The sequence below is a fragment of the Haliotis rubra genome, unplaced genomic scaffold (assembly GCF_003918875.1).
Source record: "Haliotis rubra isolate DU_JTF1 unplaced genomic scaffold, ASM391887v1 Scf284, whole genome shotgun sequence".
Lineage (NCBI taxonomy): Eukaryota > Metazoa > Mollusca > Gastropoda > Lepetellida > Haliotidae > Haliotis > Haliotis rubra.
Genome location: NW_025766936.1, coordinates 1,140,117 through 1,166,575, shown reverse-complemented (window position 1 = coordinate 1,166,575; position 26,459 = coordinate 1,140,117). Strand labels below are relative to the sequence as shown.

The window sequence follows — 26,459 nt, the reverse complement described above, 5'->3', positions numbered from 1 at the left end:
GAGAGAAAGGTCTTCCACGCCACTCTAACTGACTTATAGAACCACGGACAGTACATACAGACTATTATCAGTACATACAGGAAACATACAGCGAGAGAAAGGTCTTCCACACCACCCTAACTGACTTACAGAACCACGGACAGTACATACAGACTATTATCAGTACATACAGGAAACATACAGCGAGAGAAAGGTCTTCCACACCACCCTAACTGACTTACAGAACCACGGACAGTACATACAGACTATTATCAGTACATGCAGGAAACATACACCGAGAGAAAGGTCTTCCATACCACTCTAACTGACTTATAGAACCACGGGAAACTTACATACAGACTATTATTAGTACATACAGGAAACATACAGCGAGAGAAAGGTCTTCCACACCACCCTAACTGACTTACAGAACCACGGACGACAGTACATACAGACTATTATCAGTACATACAGGAAACATACACCGAGAGAAAGGTCTTCCACGCCACTCTAACTGACTTACAGAACCACGGACAGTACATACAGACTATTATCAGTACATACAGGAAACATACAGTGAGAGAAAGGTCTTCCACACCACCCTAACTGACTTACAGAACCACGGACAGTACATACAGACTATTATCAGTACATGCAGGAAACATACACCGAGAGAAAGGTCTTCCATACCACTCTAACTGACTTATAGAACCACGGGGAGTACATACAGACTATATCAGTACATACAGGAAACATACAGTGAGAGAAAGGTCTTCCATACCACTCTAACTGACTTACAGAACCACGGACAGTACATACAGACTATTATCAGTACATACAGGAAACATACAGTGAGAGAAAGGTCTTCCGCGCCACTCTTACTGACTTACAGAACCACGGACAGTACATACAGACTATTATCAGTACATACAGGAAACATACAGCGAGAGAAAGGTCTTCCACACCACCCTAACTGACTTACAGAACCACGGACAGTACATACAGACTATTATCAGTACATACAGGAAACATACAGTGAGAGAAAGGTCTTCCACACCACCCTAACTGACTTACAGAACCACGGACAGTACATACAGACTATTATCAGTACATACAGGAAACATACAGTGAGAGAAAGGTCTTCCACACCACTCTAACTGACTTATAGAACCACGGACAGTACATACAGACTATTATCAGTACATACAGGAAACATACAGTGAGAGAAAGGTCTTCCACGCCACTCTAACTGACTTACAGAACCACGGACAGTACATACAGACTATTATCAGTACATACAGGAAACATACAGTGAGAGAAAGGTCTTCCACACCACCCTAACTGACTTACAGAACCACGGACAGTACATACAGACTATTATCAGTACATACAGGAAACATACAGCGAGAGAAAGGTCTTCCACACCACCCTAACTGACTTACAGAACCACGGACAGTACATACAGACTATTATCAGTACATACAGGAAACATACAGTGAGAGAAAGGTCTTCCACGACACTCTAACTGACTTATAGAACCACGGACAGTACATACAGACTATTATCAGTACATACAGGAAACATACAGTGAGAGAAAGGTCTTCCACACCACCCTAACTGACTTACAGAACCACGGACAGTACATACAGACTATTATCAGTACATACAGGAAACATACAGTGAGAAAAAGGTCTTCCACACCACCCTAACTGACTTACAGAACCACGGGGAGTACATACAGACTATATCAGTACATACAGGAAACATACAGAGAGAAAAGTCTTCCACGCCACTCTAACTGACTTACAGAACCACGGGCAGTACATACAGACTATTATCAGTACATACAGGAAACATACAGTGAGAGAAAGGTCTTCCACACCACCCTAACTGACTTACAGAACCACGGACAGTACATACAGACTATTATCAGTACATACAGGAAACATACAGCGAGAGAAAGGTCTTCCACACCACCCTAACTGACTTACAGAACCACGGACAGTACATACAGACTATTATCAGTACATACAGGAAACATACAGTGAGAGAAAGGTCTTCCACGACACTCTAACTGACTTATAGAACCACGGACAGTACATACAGACTATTATCAGTACATACAGGAAACATACAGTGAGAGAAAGGTCTTCCACACCACCCTAACTGACTTACAGAACCACGGACAGTACATACAGACTATTATCAGTACATACAGGAAACATACAGTGAGAAAAAGTTCTTCCACACCACCCTAACTGACTTACAGAACCACGGGGAGTACATACAGACTATATCAGTACATACAGGAAACATACAGAGAGAAAAGTCTTCCACGCCACTCTAACTGACTTACAGAACCACGGGCAGTACATACAGACTATTATCAGTACAAACAGGAAACATACAGTGAGAGAAAGGTCTTCCACGCCACTCTAACTGACTTACAGAACCACGGACAGTACATACAGACTATTATCAGTACATACAGGAAACATACAGCGAGAGAAAGGTCTTCCACACCACCCTAACTGACTTACAGAACCACGGACAGTACATACAGACTATTATCAGTACATACAGGAAACATACAGCGAGAGAAAGGTCTTCCACACCACCCTAACTGACTTACAGAACCACGGACAGTACATACAGACTATTATCAGTACATGCAGGAAACATACACCGAGAGAAAGGTCTTCCATACCACTCTAACTGACTTATAGAACCACGGGAAACTTACATACAGACTATTATTAGTACATACAGGAAACATACAGCGAGAGAAAGGTCTTCCACACCACCCTAACTGACTTACAGAACCACGGACAGTACATACAGACTATTATCAGTACATACAGGAAACATACACCGAGAGAAAGGTCTTCCACGCCACTCTAACTGACTTACAGAACCACGGACAGTACATACAGACTATTATCAGTACATACAGGAAACATACAGTGAGAGAAAGGTCTTCCGCGCCACTCTTACTGACTTACAGAACCACGGACAGTACATACAGACTATTATCAGTACATACAGGAAACATACAGCGAGAGAAAGGTCTTCCACACCACCCTAACTGACTTACAGAACCACGGACAGTACATACAGACTATTATCAGTACATACAGGAAACATACACCGAGAGAAAGGTCTTCCACACCACCCTAACTGACTTACAGAACCACGGACAGTACATACAGACTATTATCAGTACATACAGGAAACATACAGTGAGAGAAAGGTCTTCCACACGACTCTAACTGACTTATAGAACCACGGACAGTACATACAGACTATTATCAGTACATACAGGAAACATACAGTGAGAGAAAGGTCTTCCACGCCACTCTTACTGACTTACAGAACCACGGACAGTACATACAGACTATTATCAGTACATACAGGAAACATACAGCGAGAGAAAGGTCTTCCACACCACCCTAACTGACTTACAGAACCACGGACAGTACATACAGACTATTATCAGTACATACAGGAAACATACACCGAGAGAAAGGTCTTCCACACCACCCTAACTGACTTACAGAACCACGGACAGTACATACAGACTATTATCAGTACATACAGGAAACATACAGTGAGAGAAAGGTCTTCCACACCACCCTAACTGACTTACAGAACCACGGACAGTACATACAGACTATTATCAGTACATACAGGAAACATACACCGAGAGAAAGGTCTTCCACACCACCCTAACTGACTTACAGAACCACGGACAGTACATACAGACTATTATCAGTACATACAGGAAACATACAGTGAGAGAAAGGTCTTCCACGCCACTCTAACTGACTTATAGAACCACGGACAGTACATACAGACTATTATCAGTACATACAGGAAACATACAGTGAGAGAAAGGTCTTCCACACCACCCTAACTGACTTACAGAACCACGGACAGTACATACAGACTATTATCAGTACATACAGGAAACATACAGTGAAAGAATGGTCTTCCACACCACCCTAACTGACTTACAGAACCACGGACAGTACATACAGACTATTATCAGTACATACAGGAAACATACAGCGAGAGAAAGGTCTTCCACACCACCCTAACTGACTTACAGAACCACGGACAGTACATACAGACTATTATCAGTACATACAGGAAACATACAGTGAGAGAAAGGTCTTCCACACCACCCTAACTGACTTACAGAACCACGGACAGTACATACAGACTATTATCAGTACATACAGGAAACATACAGTGAGAGAAAGGTCTTCCACACCACCCTAACTGACTTACAGAACCACGGACAGTACATACAGACTATTATCAGTACATACAGGAAACATACAGCGAGAGAAAGGTCTTCCACACCACCCTAACTGACTTACAGAACCACGGACAGTACATACAGACTATTATCAGTACATACAGGAAACATACAGTGAAAGAAAGGTCTTCCACGCCACTCTTACTGACTTATAGAACCACGGGCAGTACATACAGACTATTATCAGTACATACAGGAAACATACAGTGAGAGAAAGGTCTTCCACGCCACTCTTACTGACTTACAGGACCACGGGGAGTACATACAGACTATATCAGTACATACAGGAAACATACACCGAGAGAAAGGTCTTCCACGCCACTCTAACTGACTTATAGAACCACGGGCAGTACATACAGACTATTATCAGTACATGCAGGAAACATACACCGAGAGAAAGGTCCTCCATGCCACTCTAACTGACTTATAGAACCACGGGCAGTACATACAGACTATTCAGTACATACAGGAAACATACAGCGAGAGAAAGGTCTTCCACACCACTCTAACTGACTTATAGAACCACGGGCAGTACATACAGACTATTCAGTACATACAGGACCCATACAGCGAGAAAGGTCTTCCACGCCACTCTAACTGACTAGTAACTAATAGGTAGGTATAGGTACGTACGTGGGTAGGAAAGTATTTTTTTTTAATTCCTATAGATTTGGAGATACAAAATATATTGAATATTAAAAGCTTAAATTGCTAGCCATAAGTGTTGAAATTGTATGAGTCTTTAAAGGGTGAAACTGGACCAGTCGATCCCAGATGCAAACTGTCCGACCAGTAGCAGCAGTTGTACAGTGTCAATGGCATACGTCTTACATCAGATCAGCACTTCGGTCTTCCACGCCACCGTAACTGACTAGTAACTGATAGACGGTTGGTTGGTTGTTTAACGCCGCACTCAGCAATATTCCAACTACATGGCGGCTGTCGGTAAAACATCAAGTCTGGACAAAACAATCCAGTGATCAACATCATGAACATCGATCTACGCAATTGGGATACGATGACATGTGTCAACCAAGTCAGCGAGCCTGACCACACGATCCCGTTAGTCGCCTCTTATGACAAGCATGGGTTGCTGAAGATCAATTCTAACCCGGATCTTCACGAGTAACTGATAGATCCTAATATCCATTGAGATTGTCCATATGTACAGACAGCCGACAGGCACACGGCTACAGCTACACATAGACAATAGTAATTAAAGCAGCATCACACAGACAACACACATTCACACACAGACAACCCACAGTCACACAGTCACACACATACAGCCGACAATCACACGGCTAAGGCTACAAATAGACAAGAGTAAATAAAGCAGCATCACACAGACGATCGGCAGTCACACAGTCACACACAGACAACACACAGTCACACACAGACAGCCGACAATCACACGGCTACGGCTACACATAGAAAAAAGTAATTAAAGCAGCATCACACAGACGATCGGCAGTCACACAGCTACACACAGACAACCCTCAGTCACACACAGACAACCTTCAGTCACACACAGACAACCCACAGCTACACACAGACAACCCTCAGTCACACACAGACAACCCTATCACACACATACAACCCAGTCACACAGCTACACACAGACAACCTTCAGTCACACAGTCACAACCCTCAGTCACACAGTCACACACATACAGCCTTCAATCACACAGCTACACATAGACAACCGAGAAAGAGCCTAAGGGACAGTCCTTAATTTATGGTTAGTGATGAAGTTTATTTCATGGAGAAGCATGTACAATGTGAATGATACCCCCACCCACACCCCCAACTCCCGCATGTCAAGTACAAAATAAATTATCCCCACCCCCACACGTGTACAAAACTGACGACCCCTCCTCCTAGAAGAAAATGGGTGAACACACACGTCCCAACACACACCCCTAGCCATACATTATGTACGGTCCCTAATATCCATAGAGATATATACTAAAATCTAGTCTCTGCCATGGACATATATTACTGAAAAATGGTTCAGAAATTATAATCATAAACTAAAGTGAAAAGGAGACCACAGACTTTCTTCATTTTCAGAAACTGTGGAAATCTAGACTTGCCACACATTCTAGACTTTCATTGGCTTTCTTGGATATATTTGTTTCAGGGTCTGTACGGCAGATCACCATAGAGATCCGACAGTCACATATAGCTTCAGTTGCACACAGATTAAATTCCGTACGACTGACAGTCACACAGCTTCACGCAGACAGTCATCAGTCACGCAGCCGCACACAGCCAATCCTCAGTCACACAGCTTCACACAGACAACCACTGTAAAACAGAGTGGATTTTATTAACGGTTCAATCTCGCACTTCAGACCGTTCATCGTCACAAAACACGGGAGTGGCCTCCCCTTTCTCCATGGTGCAAAACTGTTTATAGAGGACGCTGTACAGGAAACGAGTTTACGCATGTCAAAATATTTCAGAAGCGATGAACATGAGAATGATCCTGAAGTAACGTTTAAGAATATTTAAGCTGTTATCAAAATGTCTTACAGGGATCTAAGAAGTGAGTACTCTTCATAACCATGAGCTCTTTTGCTACGCTGTAGAATTCTCAAACGTGCGGAGACAGTGATGGAAAGGACAATGTGTATATTTTTCTATAAAAGATTGAACTGAACTTCAGTACTGTTTGATGGTCATGGTAACAGCATTATCATGTTTACTAAGCGTTAGTCATTTTGTGAGTTCTCTAGTAATTGTTGTGTTAAGTTTTGTTAATAATTTTAGTATATTTATAAATATTGTTTTGGATGGGGAACGGGAGGAACTCTTACCGTATTGTTCTCCATGTAACACAGATAATTGTGGCCTTGTTTGTTTACTTCAGGGAGCACATGAACCTCCAGGTCAAAGTGTGTTAAATTTGAAACCAATTTGATAGATATTCTGCACTAATCAAGTTTGCTTTGTTGGTTACACTGATGGAAGTGGCATTACTTTAACTTTTATGAATAACTGCTTAGACTTCGATGCAATCACTTTTTGTTTATGCCTAAACATACATATTACCAATATGATGTTTGTATCCATCTTTCATTCATCTGTTGCAGATTTCACAGAGATGATGCGGGCCCTTGGCTATCATCGTCTCATCTCTATGGAAAACTTTCGTAATCCTAACTTTCCCCTTGTAGCAGAAGTCCTCACTTGGCTAGTGAAAAGGTAAGCAAGTTCTTCGTGTTTCTTTTTACACATATGTTTGAGACCTCAAGAGTTACCAAACATTGTGCAACACTTTGTATTTTCATCTTATTCTCACCTAGGTGAACGTGACTGCATCATCAACCAGCAGCATGTAATTCATGAGGTGTTCATATGGTAGCTCATTTATTGTATGTCCAGTGTTTGCAATTTTAAGTTGGGCCTGTGGTCCGCCAGGTACGCTGTTTCAGTATGAATCTTGGCACTCCTAATTATAACAGTAACATTGGGGTGTATTTTAAGGCCCTCGTCTTCAGTCTTTCGTTGTGGTCACATCTCTTTATGCCCTGGATACTAATATACTCAAGGTTTATCAATTAACTGTGTCATTGTTGCTCTCGTTCAGATGTTCTATGATATGTGTGTTGTAATTTTGTATCATTAGTCATGTGTTGTGTTTCTGCTCCAGGTTTGATCCTAATGCTGATGTACACTCAGACATCGACACAGAACAGGACAGGGTCATATTCATTAAGTTAGCAGCTGAGTTTATGGTAAAACTTATATTTTGCTGAACTTCTTATCATGCTGACATAAACTGTTTTATCCATGCTGACATAAACTGTTTTATCCATGCTGACATAAACTGTTTTATCCATGCTGACATAAACTGTTTTATCCATGCTGACATAAACTGTTTTATCCATGCTGACATAAACTGTTTTATCCATGCTGACATAAACTGTTTTATCCATGCTGACATAAACTGTTTTATCCATGATACACAATGCTCAATGTTAATTATCAGTGTAAACTCCAGACATGTTGTGTTTAAAGTGAATCATTTCTTACTTGTTTACATGTTAAATCTTTGGATTTTTTGTATTTATGAGATGACACTGGACTCCACCTCCAGTTGAGCTGCATGAGATTTGATTGTCACTTGTCACCTCTCAGAATCTATGTCATGTGCAGGATTTCCTGTAACATGGTTATTGCATGTCATGTTTTGTGTTCAGGCAACAAAGGCTCACATCAAGCTGAACACCAAGAAACTGTATGGTGCTGATGGCTATGCTGTAAAGGAACTCCTTAAAGCAACTTCAGTCCTGTACAATGCCATGAAAACAAATGTGGTCCAGTCTTTGGAGAACCCAGATGAAGATTCTTCTAACATTTCATTTGATGTCTCATCAAAGGTGACAGTTATATTACAGTTAACCCAGCATAGGTATAAACTATCTTCCTGAAGCTTTGGGTTCATTTTTTCCAAAACTTTACAAATCAGTATGGTCAATAAGTTTACCATTCAAAAACTTAATCATATATTGGCTAATTGTAGGACCTGCCAAATATATGTGATAACCAAAGTTGTGTTGGTGCTATCACTTCCAGTACAAATAAGACAGAAGATATACATTATTAACCTGAATGTTTTCTAAGCCTTCAATACTGGCCATATTACCATCACTCGTTGGACCATCTCAACATTTGCTAAACCCCTACTGAGTGAAGTGGATCCATTCAATGAGCTTACTGGGAAAAGCATGGTCAGTTATGGAGGGAAAAGTGCTTAATCTTTTGGCTTGTTTTGCATTTATACTTGTCAATGGAATCTGTCTGATTGTTTTACTGCAAGATGTATCATTATTTCATCTGTCTACTACAGATAAGTGACCTCAAAGAAGCACGTCGACTGGCATCAGAAATCACATCCAAGGGTGCAAGCCTGTACGACCTTCTGGGGAAGGAGGTCGACCTAAGGGTAAATCAGATTGTATAGACATCACATCCTAGGATCAGTTAATGTCGGTACTACTGACTGGACATTTTACATCGTTGCCATTACTGTTCTAAGACAAACTACACACTTCTACTAGACTAAGTTTAATGCTTGTTGAGTTTACTTGATACGTTTTTATGCCTAAAGTATTTCTTAATAGGGTGGATCTGACAGAAAACATTTTCCCTGTGTTTGTTTACAGGAAATGCGCGTGATGGTGGTTGGTCGCACACTGGAGATCAATGAAGTGGAGAGTGGTCTACAAGCATCCATCAGGGCTGTTGAGGTGGGTGCCAGATCCCTCTTGGCTGGAACCGTACAGTGTGTTAAAGAATGGAAGTAATGATAATTGTAGCACTTACCTGCAGTATGTCTGTGTTAAAGACTGAGAGTAATGATAGTCATAGAAATGCAATCTGTACATTTGTAGTATTGATCAGATGGATGGATAAATCAGACCAAGTTTATACAACTGCAGTAAACTTTTCCCCCCAGAATGAAATAAAGAAGACTCTTAATATGCTGGACAACGTTGCATCAGATGAGGCCAACTTAGAGGCCAAGATTGAGAAGAAGAAGACGGAGCTGGACCGTAACCAGAAGAGGCTGCAGACTCTCCAGAGTGTCAGGTAAATGGAACAAACAAAAATAGTTGCTGGACATCAGCATCAAAATATGGTTTAATAGAATTGGTGATTGGGAGTTTAGTGGTTAAATCATGCTGTTGGAATTGGCTCTTTTCACCAAGTGTGTACCAGGTTGTTTCTGGTGTCCCCAGCTGGAGTGCTGGTAACAGTAGCATGAAGCTCAACTCACTCACTCACTTCCATCTGATGGTGAAATATGTCAAATTTTGTATGTGCATTCTGACAAAGTGGAACATAAATGCACACTGAAAACATATCATTGGAGATATGGGGTCTGCAGGCAGACTGTTAGAAATCTGTGGAAAGAACTATTTGCTGCAATGTGCTGCTCCCAGTATAACTGCTACCTTATGTTGACACTGTGCTGTCCCTGTCAGGCCAGCCTACATGGACGAGTATGAGAAGCTGGAGGAAGATCTACAGAAGCTGTACGATGCCTACCTCATCAAGTTCCGCAACCTCACCTACCTGGAACAACAGCAGGAGGAGTACCACCGTGTCGAGGCGGATAAAATTGAGGTACTGAGACAAACAGGGCACATGCACACACACATTAAATCAAACACTCAATACGCACACAGTTAGAGACATTTATATCAACACAAGGCTTCCAAGCCTGAAGTAATCATACAAATTAGCATATACACATACAGTGAGGCTGACAAACCTGGGGTAGCAACTCAAAACAAGAGTTGTGGATGTATTACAAGCCTTCTGTGATGTTGAGGAGTGGTTGTGGTGGTGGAGTGGTTACCCTTGTCACTTCACGTTATCTGTGTGTGGTGTTGCAGGAGACGGAGGCAGTGTTGAAGGTGATGGCAGAGAAGATTCGTTCTGAGGAGAGGAAACAGCAGCAAATAACACCTGATGATGAGCAGGATGACGACATGTTCGGTCAGTGAGCAGCTGCTATCATTGACATAGTGTTGTACTCTTATGTACATAATGTGAAAGCACTAAGGTTTTTGTTCACTGCTATTACTTGTAAAGAAAATCTGTTGTAGTTGTTAAGTTGTCAGAACAACTTTGAAGTAATCAAATTCGCTATCTCCAGCAGTAGAGAAGAATGTCCTAGGTGACCCTGTCCCTCTAAGACGCATGAGTTGTGAGGAATGTAAAGTTAGATCTCAGCGATGTCACTGAGATATTACTGCATGTGGTGAACATTCAGTTGATCTCAAGGATGTCACTGTATGTGATGAATGTAAAGTATGATCTCAGAAACTTATTCACATGTATTACTGGATGTGGTGAATGTAAAGTCAGTAACTCATTCACATGTATTACTCCAAGGTCCAGATGATGATGATGACAATGAATCCGAGGATGAACAGGTTGAGAAGCGAGAGAGGCCAGTCCACCATCGCACAAGACCTGAGGGTGAGTTATCTCCCCTAGATCATAAGCTAGTAATCCCATTGAGTTTGCTTGTGATGCATTGTTCCATTGTCATTTGCTATAGATGCATTGTTCCATCGTCAGTGTACATATGAAGTGATGTGTACTGTGTTGTGTGTTTCAGCGGCTACTGGTGCCAGGACAATAGGAAACCGGATGGTGAGGGGAGCCATGAACCCAGACATCAGTGAGGTCAGTTGATTCGCTGGTTCCACAGTCCCCAAACCATATTATTTTCTCTTCCCAACTCCAAATGAAGCATGTATAGATTTTTCCAAAGATTCAGAATCTCACAGGGGCTCCATTTTAAAAAGATGGAGTTGTTTGTTTCTACCAAAGTACTTTTTGTTCACAGACAAAGCAATAGTCTGTCAGCAGATCTGAGAATCCACTTTCTGAATAGTACCAATGTATGCAGTTAGTATCTAGTACTGATGTGTGTACTGTTTTGACTTCAGGAAAGTGGGTCGGAAGGGTCAGGGGACTCTGAGATTGACCTGGATGATGATGACGAGGACGATGATGATGACGACGATGATGATGAGGAGGTGGAGATGGGACCAGGGCCCCCAAGGAGACGGACCCAACAGCCACAACCAGGACTCGATGATAGTGACAATGACTTCTAAATCTCCATATCTCACATGACATGAAGCATGGCTCTCCACATTCCACATGGCCTCACTCCCTTCGTGCAGTGACAGCTGAATCTCAAACTTATGGTCATTTTCAGAAAAGAAGCTCAGAAAATATTTGACATATCAATTGCTGACAGTACATCTGTTTAATTTTATAGTTCATTACTTTCCTGCATTTTGTTCAAACGGACGTCATTGCCTTGGAAGTAGGTCTGAAGCCATTGTGTCTCATTAGCCTTGCCATCATTCTCCCTCCGTAGCTGTACAGTAACATGAGAGTTCTCTGGTAGTTTCAGGTGAGTTCATTGTGAAACAGACAGTGAGGGAACACTGTGGTCATAGTGTTTGCTTGTCATGCTGAATGCCCGGGTTTGATGCTACTGATGGCTACAGTGTGTGAAACCCATTTGTAGTGTCTAACACCATGATATCGCTAGAATATTCCTCAAGTGGCATAGAAGCAGAAGCATTCATTGTGTAAACACCTGTCACAGACACGGTATGGTCAAACATTGGTTAACCTCTAAATGTAGAACTGAAACAGTGTAGTGTGTATCAGGTAAGATGCAGAACCGTTTTGCCGACATTTGCTATAACATCCTTGTGATATACAGCAGTCATTCACCTTCAACGAAATAGTTTCCATTGCTATGTGATTGTGAATCACTTATGAAACTGTTCCCTACCTGCAATCTCAGCAAGAATTGGCCAGAATGTCATGAATGATTTTACAATGAATTAACAAGTCCGTCCAAATGAATCTGTTGTGTGCCTTCTGATTCTCTGAGAGACTCTTGCAAATTGTACATGGTGACCCTGTTTCCTCAGTAGCCTACTGTCAGTAACTATTGGTTACAGTCCCACCAACTTGTTGAGTGTTCAACACCCATAGTTCAGGATCATCATTGTTTGAGGTTTTCTTCAGGAATCTGAACTGATTTATATATTTCACAAAGTATATCATCATATCTGTATATGGTACATTGTGGAAAACAAGTCCACATGTTTCACACCTACTCCTAGAGAGAGGCTACAGACTCTAGCGGTATCAGGGAACATTGAACCAGTTGTTTTAACCAACTGTCACCTTAGTGTAGCAAACAGCTCTCTTATCATTGTAATTCCTCTTGAAGGGATTTAAGAAAAGGTATTAATTTTCACTTTTATGGGAAAGTTGTTTAAGAGTTCCAGTTGTGATTGTGAGGATACAGATGGGAAGGGCAGATGATAACAACCATCGTTGTAGTAGACAACTCAGTAAAACCATAATGATTCATCTGCATTGGTTGAAAGGAAGAGTTCTCGCCAGTCTCACCACAGATGTGAAACATGTTGACTGGGTTTTTCAAAATGTTGTAAAAAATGATTGGTTTATAGCTGAATTGTGTCATTGTTGATCATGACTTGAAGCAATATCATGCAAATTTAACAGTATGGAAAATGTGTTGTTGACCATTATTTGATGGTCAATGTTGTTGAAATCTATTAGAGTATTCTCACAGAATTCATGGACTCAGAAAGAGCTGATTCAGCAGTATTTGTACACATGTCTGTGATATTAAATACCGTGAAAAACTGTCTGTGTTGTTCATGTGTCTATGATGGGGATTGTTATATGTGGTCAGGTGCTGCCTGTCAGCTACATAGATACCAGAATAACAGAAGTTTATTGTATTTCGAGGCCAGGAGGCCTAGAGTACAGTTTAAGATGTAAAACTGTTACAATGTACATACTATTTTACATAGATACCAAATACGCATTGATATACATGTACCTGTATGTTGGTGCATTGGAGTCCAAGGAGACGATCAGCCATCATTGTTAGCAAGTTTAAACAGGTTGGAGACCAAGTCACTCAATCTTACTTCTGGCAACCACTATGCTTGTGTATGAAGAAAATTAGATATTTGCCATTTGTATCATTTTACCTAAGTTTTAGGGGTTATCTCAGATCAAATAACTGCTAACCGAATGTCTGTCGACACTGACAGGATATGTGCCAAACATGCTACCTATCTGCACCACAAACCATCTTGTGGGTCGAGTGAGCGAGTGAGTCTTCAGGTTAATGGGCCATGACCCTATTAGTGCTAAAAGAGGCGCTAAAGCTTACAGGGGCAGATGCAGCTTTTTGAGAAAGGGGGGATGCACATTTCAGAAAATGGGGGTTGCACAGTTCATTTTCACCCGTTTTCATGAGTTTCGATGGTCATTTAATAACACCCCACCCCCCTCTGGATCTGTCTATGAGCTTGCAACTCACTGTAATCCAATTCATTTACTCGGATGCACTGCCACTAGAGATGCCTAATCTAACGTCTGTGTCAACATCATAGGTATTCAAATCTTTAACGACTGGCTTGACTGTTGCACGTTGTCTGGAGGCGGTCTTTCTGCCTGTGTTGTTCTTCCATTGTCTTAACATGGTCGACAAATTTCTGCCAAAATTCGGATGTAATTATCGCGATTTCCTGTTCAAATATTCTTTTGAATTCTTTCAACGTAAAACATGTATGTTTTACAGCCACGTTTTTCATGAAGTGCCCCCAAATAATTTTAACTGTGATAAGATCACACTGATAAGGCGGGAGACGCATGAGCTCATGGCCATGATGTTTCAGACTGAAAAGCTGGAGTAAGCAGGGTTGATCGTAGTAGCTTTACTATTTTCCAAATGGTAGTCATGGCAGAAATCCCAGATGTGATCCAGCATGCTGCACGATAAGTCTGTTCCCATTCCCAACGGGTATCGTTCGTCTTGGAGTGGGATCCAGATGCAGCCGATACCTGGCCTTTATAGAACACACACACACACACACACACACACACACACACACACACACACACCCTCCCTCTCTCTCTCTCTCTCTCTCTCTCTCTCTCTCTCTCTCTCTCTCTCTCTCTCTCTCTCTCTCTCTCTCTCTCTCTCTCTATATATATATACATCTGTATAGTTAACATAGGCATATTTATGTCATGTTCCTCTTTAAACTATTTACGTTAGTTTTCTGGATCAAAGCGGTTCCTTTCATCTGCATAATCGGCGGATAACATCTTAAGCCGCATGTGTCAAAGCCGTCCAGTCAGTAAGGTGGGCGTGACCCCAGGTCGTGCACGCAGGTAACGTGTTTGACACACATTCCGTCAGTGTTGACAGATATCCAGTTATCCGCAGTTACCCCTCTTGACGGGAAGGTGATCCATATCGTGAAATTACAAGATTACAACGAAGGAAAACTTCAGTTTGAGATGACAAACTATAAACCTGATTTGTCTTATTTTTGTAATTAATATTTTATTTTTAAGTCACTGTTATACACGCAGAACCAGCCAGACACCCTAAACCTGATTTTTCTCTCGGTAGGTCAACGAGTAAAAGTGGCATCTGTTCAATTTTCATGATATATAAACATACTCAGGCGAATTAAGTCGCTATGAACTGGGGGCCAAACGTAAGGTTAACCGACTAGAAAAGAGTTAGTTTAATTTTACGCCGTACTCAGCAATATTTCAGCTATATGGCGGCGGTCTGTAAATAATCGAGTCTGGACCAGACAATCCAATGATCAACAGCATGATCATCGATCTGCACAATTGGGAACCGATGACATGTGTCAACCTACTCAGCGAGCCTGACCACCCGGTCCCGTTAGTCGCCTCTTACGACAAGCATGGGTTACTGAAGATCAATATTCTAACACGGACCTTCACGGGTGACTAGAAAAGGGATGGCAAATACAGTACGTTAGTGTCGGTGGCACCACTGAAGACGCAGCTTGTGTAATACCACGATTTGAGGATAGTGGCCTTTAGAAAACGCCATTGAGAGGTTTCCTCAAATAATTCCTCATATATGAAGTTCCCTTTTAGTAGTGATTGACACAATGTTTGATTGATGTTTTCATTGTCGTCCAGATATTAAAAACTGATTGCCGCTTAATATGATTACCCAGTACGTACGGTGAGAGCGATACCTCCAGAAATACTGACTAAAACAGCCGTCTCATTTTTTCACATTAATAGTTACTATTACTGGTGATAATTGATGATATATGATAATAACAAAATATATTTGGTTTGTCATATTGTTACGTTTTTGTTAAATGTGTAATTAAATAATGTCCCAGAAAACTCCGTGGACGAGGATATGACATGTGTACAGTCGGCCGGTAAATCAGTGGGAATGATTCTCCCGTCAACGTGTTGACCATTATCCATGGGGACTGCACGAAATACACACCTTCGTATTTACCTTGTATATATTCATACGTTATTTGGCTATCATTACATGTTCCGTATTATTCTAAAAAAGCAGTCTATCTCCCAGAACGTGGAGAATAATGTTAAAAGTCAGACTCAAGTCTAGAATGATTGATCAAATCTAGTTTGCCTAAGTCCTCGGCCTGAAATTGAGAATTTGACTTGACACCTTTTTGACTATATATATATTTCATTTTTAGATATATGTTTTAAATAATATATTTTAAACCTGGGACTTATAGTGTCAGTCTGTAAAAAACCCAATGACAATTAACGCTCTAATTGCTATATATTATTAACAACAGCATGGGTGGGGATTTTGTTCAGCTGACCGATGTGTTTGATTTCTTCTTGCTATCTACATTGTAGCGTGCTAATGGATTAAGTAAGCCACCAGTGAGGTTTTCGATTATCGACGGAAAATGTGAACATTGATGGGTTTTTTTTGGTTTATGGAGTTTTTATGCGGATTTACACGGTATGCACATCAGTGATACCTCCACATTGACCCAAATTTTGGATATCAATTCTTAGGTAAAGGCGACAGTCTGTTTTTAACTATACTTCTTTTGTGTATAATCTATGTTTATATAACACAAAATATCGTAATTCCCGCCAAAATTGAGTTACTCCCCTTGCAACTTATGCAAGGTGCCCCTTTGTGTCAACGTATTTCATTGGGGATTGGTTCCTAAAGGAAACAGAAGGGCGACGTCCATTGGTCAATAGTGTCTATATATACCGCTGCGACCATCAAGCGGCCTCCTCTCTCTGAGAATCGTGTGCGAGGTGAGTGTGTGTTGAGAATTTAGGTGAACCAGATTTCCCCCAGTTGACAAGCTGTCATCTTCTCTGTGACTGTTCATCTTACATAACAGCACCGAAGCAGGTTCTTGTCACATATATTTAACATGAAACATATTTTAATCGCAATATTTCTTGACTAGATTTGGCGCCATTTGATGTAGTTTATATTGTTGTAACGTTATGCTCCGTGCACACCATGTGCTCGCTTAGTATATGATATATAGACTACAATGATTTACTTGTTTCTTTCGTTGTCAATTCAGTACCGTGGTATATTCTGAACACATCAGCTCCTACTGTTCCGAATACGGCCATATACAGAGCGAGAGATTTAAGACAAAACTTGTTAGTGTGAATCTTTCAGCTTCATTCAGAAGAAATTGTACTTGATAGAGGAATAATTATCCTCATAATTGTATTTACGTCGTTCAGGCCTGTACGTGCAATATATATACACAGATGCTTGTTTAAAGGATTTGTTTTGTATTTTGCTCAAAGCGCACACAGCAATATCCCTGCTAGGCCTATATGGCGGCGGTCAGTACAGGTTTTCCAGTTGTAATTAAATTTAGTACTAATATGTATACAATCTACATTCAGGCGGAGATACGTTTAGTAATTGTATTCATTGTGGACCAACTGTTAAATAGCAGTGAAATGAAAAGATATTGAATATTAATGCAGCCTAGTGTTTGAAGGTGAGAGATTCCTCCTAAGTATATAGTTGTTTTTTTTGTAGTTCAAGGCCTAAACCCATTATATAATATGTGTAGATAGTTCATAATCATGTCTGGCAAATACACAATGTATAGTTCCAGGGTAGCAAAGGACATGTTTTAGTTCAATAAATGATCCAACTATAAATAGATTAGTCACCCCCACCACATGCTGACATCGCGTGGACCTGAACTTGATGAATTATGTAGGGCAGAGATACAGTGTACAAGATTATACTGGCTCATACTGCAGACAGCAGCTACAAGATATGTGTCACAACCCGTTATGTAAGTCAGTTGTACTTGCCATCCAAGACCATATACTATCCTGGTGTATGGTCTATGTTGCCATATACCATGTAGCTGCCTTCTGTGTCACAGCCACCTTTGTGCAAGTTATAAATCATGAAATGTTACTGTTTGATTGTGTTCATTACAAGGTTTGAAACGCTGCTCAAACCTAGCTGATTAATGCATAAAATATGCCAGGTCTATCCTATGTACGTTGTGGAATGAAATGTTTTAATCATGCTATAGTTCCGACATGCAAGTTCTGATAACCATTCATTACTGGGCTGATAGCGAAATACATTGTGTTTAACTTATCAACTTGTTTGGGATTATTTTGTGAGTGCAAAGTTTGTTATTCACTGAGATTATTGACGCTAGCAGATCTCACACCGTAGGTTGGAAAAAAGATATGTCAGTGATTTGTCTTGGATTTCAAACTAAATGGCCTTGAAATACAAATTAGGAGTGAGATATGGTTTAAAATCTTCTTATTTTTGAAAATGCTTTAATAGGAATTGAGAAAATTACAATTTGAATTGTGTATCTATGCTAACATTAACTGGTAGACCATTCACCTCTTGACAGGTTTAAATACATACAAGTACAGAGGCAACTGCATCTTAGTGTACATTTTGAAATATCTAAATTTAGATTTGTCATGTAGGGATGTTCCTATTTTTACAACTGGTATGTTTGTACAGGATAAGGTATTTGTAATCTTTGCTCGTTAAGACATGGAAACTTCCCAAAACCATCATTGGTAACATTATCTGTTCACAATGGCATGTATCACTCGATCCTAATGGTAAACGTGTGTTGTAAAATTGTCTGCCCACAGTGACTAAGTGATCATACAGTCAGCCACCATTATGAATCTGCAAGAGGATATTAAGACAGATGATCCTGAGATCTACGAACTTGTCCGCCTGGAGAAAGAACGGCAACGTAAGGGGCTTGAGATGATAGCATCAGAGAACTTTGCCAGTCGCTCTGTTCAGCAAGCCTTGGGTTCCTGTCTCACAAACAAGTATTCCGAGGGTCAGCCCGGACAAAGGTAGGTTGTACATAGTCAGCAGTCTTACCAACACATACTCCAAGGATCATGGTATAGAATACCGGGGTATATCTGTAAATAGAAATCTGGAGTGATGTAGTGATCTCGTAGTGAGTCATGTGAAACTGCCTGTTTTGAGTGTCTTCGTCGGTACCAAAAGTCTATTCATCTAGTATTTAAATAATATTTGTTAAAATGGGTTTCTTGGTGTTGAAGAATAAGAAAATTATAATTGAAGGACCAAGTTCACAGAATGCTTCTTTTTTAAAACAGATACTATGGCGGCAACGAGATCATCGACAAAGTGGAACTTCTTTGCCAGAAGAGGGCAAGGGAGGCATTTCGTCTTGATGCTGACCGATGGGGCGTGAACGTCCAGCCTCTCTCTGGCTCCCCAGCCAACTTTGCCGTGTACACAGCAGTGGTGGAGCCTCATGGGAGGATAATGGGCCTCTACCTGCCTGACGGCGGACATCTTAGCCATGGCTTCATGACCCAGAACAAACGAGTGTCGGCCACGTCTGTGTTCTTTGAGTCCTTCCCCTACAAAGTCGACCCTTGTACTGGCCTGATTGACTATGACAAATTGCGGGAAAATGCTCTCATGTTCCTGCCAAAAGTGATTGTTGCTGGTGAGGATATTATAACAATGCAGCTAGGAAAACCTGTTGTGAGACTTATAATTCTAAGCCCCAAACAGAATTATATAATTTTTAGACAGAAGTTGTATGATTTGTCAGGTCCAAGCTTTTTTACTGTTCATTGAATGATTAATCAGTTTCTTGATAGCTGTTAGGCCTCCTCTGTTGAGATCACTCTTAACTATTTAAGTATTTGATTTGGAGTTACAGAAATATATACAATATTCATTTGATCTTATGTATGAAATTCTTCTAAGGCTGATTGATGCCATTTTCGGATATTTTGCTCCCTGGACAGAGTCACATGACCTTCCTGACAACTAAACACTAAGGCTTGTTAAAGGTTCCAGTTGCTGTTGCAGGTGTAAGCTGCTACTCGCGGAACTTGGACTACAAGCGTTTCCGGGAGATTGCTGATGAGGTGGGAGCCCTACTGCTGGCCGACATGGCTCATGTGAGTGGCTTGGTGGCTGCCGACGAGATTCCCAGCCCCTTCGAGTACTGCGACATCGTCACCACGACAACACACAAGACCTTGCGTGGTCCTCGCTCAGGGATGATCTTCTATAGAAAAGGTATAGTAAGAAAGAATGAGAAGAATATTTGATAGTTTAATCTGAGTTGGGCCTTATATACCAGGAGGTTTGGCAGGAAATGAATTATGATGTTTGATGTCCCAGTCTCAGTTTAGGACAGTACACACGATACTGAAATTTGTTTCAGGTTTGTACTGATATGTATAATAATCACACAGCATTCAACAACACTCCAGCTATATGACAACAGACTCAAAATAATTGATTTTTGACCAGAAAATCCAGGGGGTGATGTCATGAGCATCAACCATTGCTGCATGTATCGTGTGGAGTCAGTGAGTCGGACCTGATCCTGCTGGTTGCCCCATGACAAATTCTGTTGCTCAAGACAAATTTTCTGTATCTTTCTGATGCATTACACAAGTTATTTATAGAATAATAGTTAATTAGAATGGGTTACCGATTCATACTGATAAACATATTGCCTGTGTGATTTTAAGTTTCATGTTTTTTTATCCTGATATAAGCTTTTTGCAAATCCCCCTCTTTGATTGTCTCCACCAGATAACAAGTTACCTCCCCTTGAACCTCCACTTTCCTTCTCATTCAGGTTCTCTGCACTGATGAACATTTTGGCTTTATTATACAGTTTTCTTTATAACAGTCTTGTATGTTTGTGTTCGATAACGTTGACATTTGAGATGAACATGAAGATATATCTGTTCTTGCTCATGTTGGTAAAATACTTTACAATTATTCAGTTTACAGTTGTGATCACCCTTCACTTTAGGAAAGTGACCATGTTTTAAAACAGGCTGAAGTGTTTTTCACCAAACATATCCCTGAGTGAAGTGGTTATTTGCAGGTGTACGGAAGGTGCTGAAAAGCGGGGAGAATGTGATGTATGATCTGGAGAAGAATTACAGTGTACTCTGTCAATACCGGCATCAGTCGGGACCAAATAAAATGCGGTTTTGACAGAGTGCGGTTTAACTAAGTTAAACTTATGGCGCCTGCGCACACGGAAGTTAAGCTGTCGTACTGTCACTTTAGCATTAACAAGATGTTTGAATAAGAAACAAGGCAGTGTCTGAATGCACATTCATGTTGTTTAAATCAAATAAAAATGTCTGAAATCTCTTATTAAATTTCAACTGATCATATATTATCGGCAGAATTAAAATTATAAACTATTTTTCGCAATGTTATTGAAAACAACGATTCTTGTTTATGCCCGACGGCGGGTCTACAATAGCATTGTCAAAGAGCAAAATAGCGATGTTTCAAACATCGAGGAAATCATTAAATAAATTGAAATCAACAATAACATTCATAAAAGTTGTCCAAGCGTACATATAAAATTACTATTTCCATACTTTTGTGCGATCATGCAATGTAAGTCAAGTCACTGACAAGTTACATCTCGGCTTTCACCGCCTCCGTCTTGGGCCGCACCACGATGCTTAATGTGAAAATATATGCATGAAGCATTTTTGTCATAGGCCATAACCTAGCCACGATATGTCCAATACGTTCCATAATTCACATTATAGGTAGCGATGTCTTTCTTAATATGTTCAGAATAGCATTATTTTACCCAAAAACTTTCGTCTTAATCTAAAAGTTTTCGTTTCTGAAGAAGGTATCCATTTCCATAATATGATTGGCTGCTTAGGTCGCGTGTCTGATTTTGACCAATCACGACCCTTATAAGCAGAGTGTAGTGAAAAGCGTCGTTAGAAACCAATCTTTATCCAATAAAATTGCTTCTTACAAATGTGAAAATACTCTCGGCAAGAGTACAGTGATATTGTTGATGTTCAGAGCTTTCGAGCGATACCGCCATCAAGCGATTAAGCCTCTATGTAAGTGACACGTGCCACTCACTAATTAACAAGAAACTGATTGACACTTCTCGTTTCTGAATAATCTCGGAAGTCAATACCCAGCGAATCAACAAAATGTAAACACTTGCTTGTTTATACAGTCAAACTGCCCACTACATGTATTAATTACTCTGGGTAAGTGTTACGCATTACCACTCACTGATTAACAAGATACTGATTAACACTTCCGTTTCTGAATAATCTCGGAGTCACAGCGAATTGTGTTGTTACATCATTTGGACCTAATTGCATCAAAGGGTTACGCCGTCTTTCATGTGCGGTTTTACAGATTCGTTTTCATAACAACTTGTTCGTTGGGACTGAAAAACAATGCCGATATCCTGAATAGACAGATGCCGATGTTTACAGAAGTTTCTAAATGATAATAGCGTGCATTTCTGCGGGACCGAAACTTTGTGCCGATGTAGACAGAGTGCGGTGTTAAGAGAGGCGGTATTGACAGAGTCCACTGTACTTTTTGGGTAGATTTGTTGGCTGTACAGTCGGAAAATTGCAAACAGATGTAAAACAAAGTTTAAAATTCCATTTCACAGGTTGATTGTTATCCAGCTTGTGGTTTGTAACATTAGTATGGTAGTTTCAACATTGTATATGTCCCCTCCTCCCTGTACAGCTGTTGCCGTAGCCTTGAAGCAGGCTACCAAACCAGAGTTCAAGGTGTACCAGAAACAAGTGATGGTCAACGCCAAGGCCCTGTGCAGGGGGCTGCAGAACAAGGGATACACAATCGTTTCAGGTACGTGTGCCCACACATGTAACATGTGACCTGAAGACAATCAGTACAGCAGTTCTATTTGTAGGGATTCCATATTAAAATTTGTCCTAAGCACTGCATGCTTATCTTCAGAAAGTACTGAAGGGATTAGGTGACCAGTTAATTTATGTGCTATCTTAACCTAATGGTGTTCATCGTTGCTCGTAGCAATCACTTATCTGGTCTACTGATAATTTTTGGCCTTCCTTCATACGTCTTCAGTGTTGCTGATTGCCTTGATAAACAAACAGAACAAACGCTAATGAGGTATTATATGGTTGGAGGCCAGCACTACCTCCTGTGTTCAACGAGTCATTCGGAAATGAATCACAGTTGTCTGACAGTAAAATGTGATGCTTTCAGGAGGAACTGATACACATTTGGTATTGGTGGACCTCCGGCCCCAGAAGCTGGATGGCGCACGTGCAGAGAAGGTGCTGGAGGACATTGGTATCGCCGTGAACAAAAACACCTGCCCTGGCGACAAGAGTGCTCTGAAGCCTAGCGGACTGCGTATAGGCACCCCAGCGCTTACCTCACGAGGATTGACAGAGGGAGATTTCGATCGTGTTGTTGAATTCATACATGAAGGTGGGTGCATTCAATTTCCTCATAATGGTCCACAAACGTAGGTCATTGGATTCACACAATGTCATTGTATGTTGATGCTAGAATTTCATTTTAACAGGGAATTTATTCACACACATACTCACTTCACTTGTTCTGTGTAGGACCACTGGGCATTGAAACAATATGCATAAAATGTTCCCAATATGTGAATGTCAGCCATTAGAACACTGAGGGGAGTAGTCACAGGATTGTATAGTTTGCTGAAAAAAGCAGAATACTTGCACTCAACAATGAAACTCTCAGTGCTTTCATATCCATGAAGGCAAGTCAGTTGCCATCTGTTTGTGCGACGCCCCACTCGCCACTTATTAGTGAAGCAGAATGCTGATCAGGACCTTGTATATCAGCAGAGGAAACATAACTGAAATCTGCAGACGTGAACAACAAGGTTGTTTGTTTTTGACATTTCCAACACATGTTTAACTGATGGTTGTTTCAATAGAGATGGCATCTCGGTACAACTCTCAGCTTGTGTTGATAATTTACACTTCTTGGCCTGTTACCATATTTTCACATACTGCTACATGGATGCCAACCCTGTACACTCCTGGTTGCAGCTATTCTCCTTACTCAAGAAGTTGTGAGTTCAAGTGGACCAACATTACGTGAGTTCAAGACCAAGCTGTCTACAGACCCAGAAGTACTGGACAAGGTCAAGACCTTGAAGACCCGCGTGGAGGAGTTTGCTGTCAAGTTTTCTCTGCCTGGATTTGAGGACTGGTAGAGTAAATACACAGAAAGACTGGGAGTAAATGGCCCTGAACATGGATAAGAAAGGTTCATTACAGGCTGCCCTGACCATGGACAAGCTGACTCTTTATGATTATCTGCATCCATATTCATCATCCGTCTCACTATCCTTGTGCTTTGATAACATGGACAATGTCACATCATGAGCCATCAATTGCTATTTTCATATACTGTCATAAAATATGTTTAGTAGTTGGAATTAGAAACATTGACATGAAGAATTTGAAACATTTCTCTGACATTTGGAATGCTGCAATATTGGAAAGGGCTGTATCTCAGACTGAAGCATGTCATTTGTTTCCCCTTGATCTTGTGAGTGCAGTATGAATGATTTGTTGCCAGTTGAGAGAGAATGTTATTGTTGTTAGTGATTAATTCTTCTGTATTCATTGGTCTGCTGAATCAGTGGGGACCTGTCTTTGTTTTGGTTAAGGTTGGTTGTAAGAGTTGGGTGCGAGATTAAACGTTTTTTAACACTTATGTTTTCATCTTGTTCACTGCATGTTAAGTGTTTTCATGCCTCCGTATCATTGAATGCAAATAAAATGTGTGTTCGGAGGGGCAGGGAAAAGATGGTCCCTCTCCCATCCAGTTGAGGAAACATTTAGTTTAAACTTTTATTGTTTTGAGGTATAGTATGGAACCCTCATGTTCACAACAAACTTGTTCATAGAAATCCATATTATTTTACACTTGGTTTATTAGTTTTAAAAAGCGAAAAATGGATTTCTGACAAATGCTTGTGATTGCCCACAGGGTAGTAATGCATATGAAAACTGTTTGAAAAAACATTTTGAAATCATAGCTACCCCATCTGGTGCCTTACAGTTCACCTTGTTGCTCTCATGGGAAATGCTGCACTTTGTTCCCACCACAACTGTATCTGCTGTGTCAGTGGACAACCAGTGCTAAGTATCCCATGTTTTAATGGAGGTTGTTGCATTCATACTGTGGGATACATGTTGTTCTTCTATTACTTAATGAATTAAGTATTACTATTTTTATGAATAAAATGAAGTATTATATATGTATTTTGTGTTTTGAATTCTATCAGGGAACAGAAGTAGCCCTGGTGCTGTGGTTTCTTCAACACTACTTGTCAGCATTCTCTGGCTGCTTCCACACAACTAAAGGCATTTCAGGGTGCTCATCAACAACCAACTACTTCCATGTGTTATGACAGTATTGCTTGTGTTATTTGTCTTGTGCAGCCCCTTGTGTTGATTGACTGGTTTTGAAATACTCGAGGCAACTTGCTCGTCAACGTTGTAAGTTTAGAAGCCCCACTGAAAAATATCTGTAGAATTTCATTTTCAAGTGAAAAGTTTTTGTGTCATATGCTGGGATCGAACCACTAAATACCTGTATTCAAATCGTAAATCTTACACTGGACCTCTGTGCTACCGGGACTGACGAATTTGAACAGCTTGTTTTACCCTGTTATACTAGATATGCTTGGGTGCACCGCCTTCACGGACCGCACATGCACATGCAACCAGTCATGTTCATTTCAAAGGAGGGGTATGGATTTCAGATGGGATTGAACAGGGTCGAGCGACAGACAATTTTGAAACACAAACATCAACGAAGGCATCATCAGTGATTGGTTTCGGTATATAAGATAGATAACACTCTCAACCTCAGGCGTTCTTGTAAAGAGAGGCCTTTGCCTACGGGAAGACCCTTGAGCGCCCTCAGGTTTTCCCTAGATAAAAGGCCTTTCTATACTAGAATTCCATCTGGTTCGGGTGTTATCCTTAACCAGGGCTCCAGATAATCTTTCAACATCAGGAGTACGTACTCCTTATATTTTCAATATAGGAGTACTGGAAAAAATTAAGAGTACATTTAGAGTAATGAATGGAATTTTATGGCGTATCAGTAATCTTGTGTTTCGTTTCATATATGCACAACATTGCTACTCTTGTGTAAACAGGTCAATAAACAATAATATACAATACTTTTTCAGATAAATACGTCTGTAAATGATTCTAAGACCGTACACCATTACTGTGGTGCGTATCTGCTACATTTCTAAATTATTTCCTACCGTATCTTGCTTATGTTTTATTCGTACATACGCCCCTTATCTGGAGCCCTGCTTAACCTAACAGATGCACCATTACACCAGAATAATGTGAACACTGTTTAGTGACG

General features: G+C 40.7%; 2 protein-coding genes across 2 annotated transcripts; both read left to right on the top strand.

Moving 5' to 3' along the window:
• Positions 1-6,717: 6,717 nt before the first annotated feature.
• Positions 6,718-13,531, top strand: LOC124281432 (clusterin-associated protein 1-like). Its single transcript, XM_046717480.1, has 12 exons — positions 6,718-6,851; positions 7,399-7,510; positions 7,959-8,043; positions 8,509-8,688; positions 9,159-9,254; positions 9,475-9,558; positions 9,768-9,901; positions 10,297-10,438; positions 10,711-10,813; positions 11,213-11,299; positions 11,442-11,509; positions 11,776-13,531. Exons 1-12 carry the CDS (start codon positions 6,830-6,832, stop codon positions 11,944-11,946), a joined length of 1,284 nt encoding a protein of 427 aa, XP_046573436.1. The 5' UTR covers positions 6,718-6,829; the 3' UTR covers positions 11,947-13,531.
• Positions 13,532-16,980: 3,449 nt separating this feature from the next.
• Positions 16,981-25,329, top strand: LOC124281429 (serine hydroxymethyltransferase, cytosolic-like). Its single transcript, XM_046717479.1, is given in 8 exon segments — positions 16,981-17,005; positions 18,869-19,084; positions 19,358-19,716; positions 20,088-20,300; positions 21,127-21,243; positions 22,782-22,904; positions 23,286-23,513; positions 24,110-25,329. Coding segments are annotated over 7 exon segments (1,392 nt in total). The 5' UTR covers positions 16,981-17,005; positions 18,869-18,899; the 3' UTR covers positions 24,277-25,329.
• The last annotated feature ends 1,130 nt before the right edge of the window (positions 25,330-26,459 follow it).

What these genes read in the sequence shown, in the direction of transcription:
- LOC124281432 (XM_046717480.1), top strand. Translation starts at nt 6,830, where the DNA reads ATGTCTTACAGGGATCTAAGAA. An exon ending in CATCCATCAGGGCTGTTGAG is followed by an intron (nt 9,559 to 9,767) that starts GTGGGTGCCAGA and finishes TTTTCCCCCCAG; the next exon opens with AATGAAATAAAGAAGACTCT. An exon ending in CCATCGCACAAGACCTGAGG is followed by an intron (nt 11,300 to 11,441) that starts GTGAGTTATCTC and finishes TGTGTGTTTCAG; the next exon opens with CGGCTACTGGTGCCAGGACA.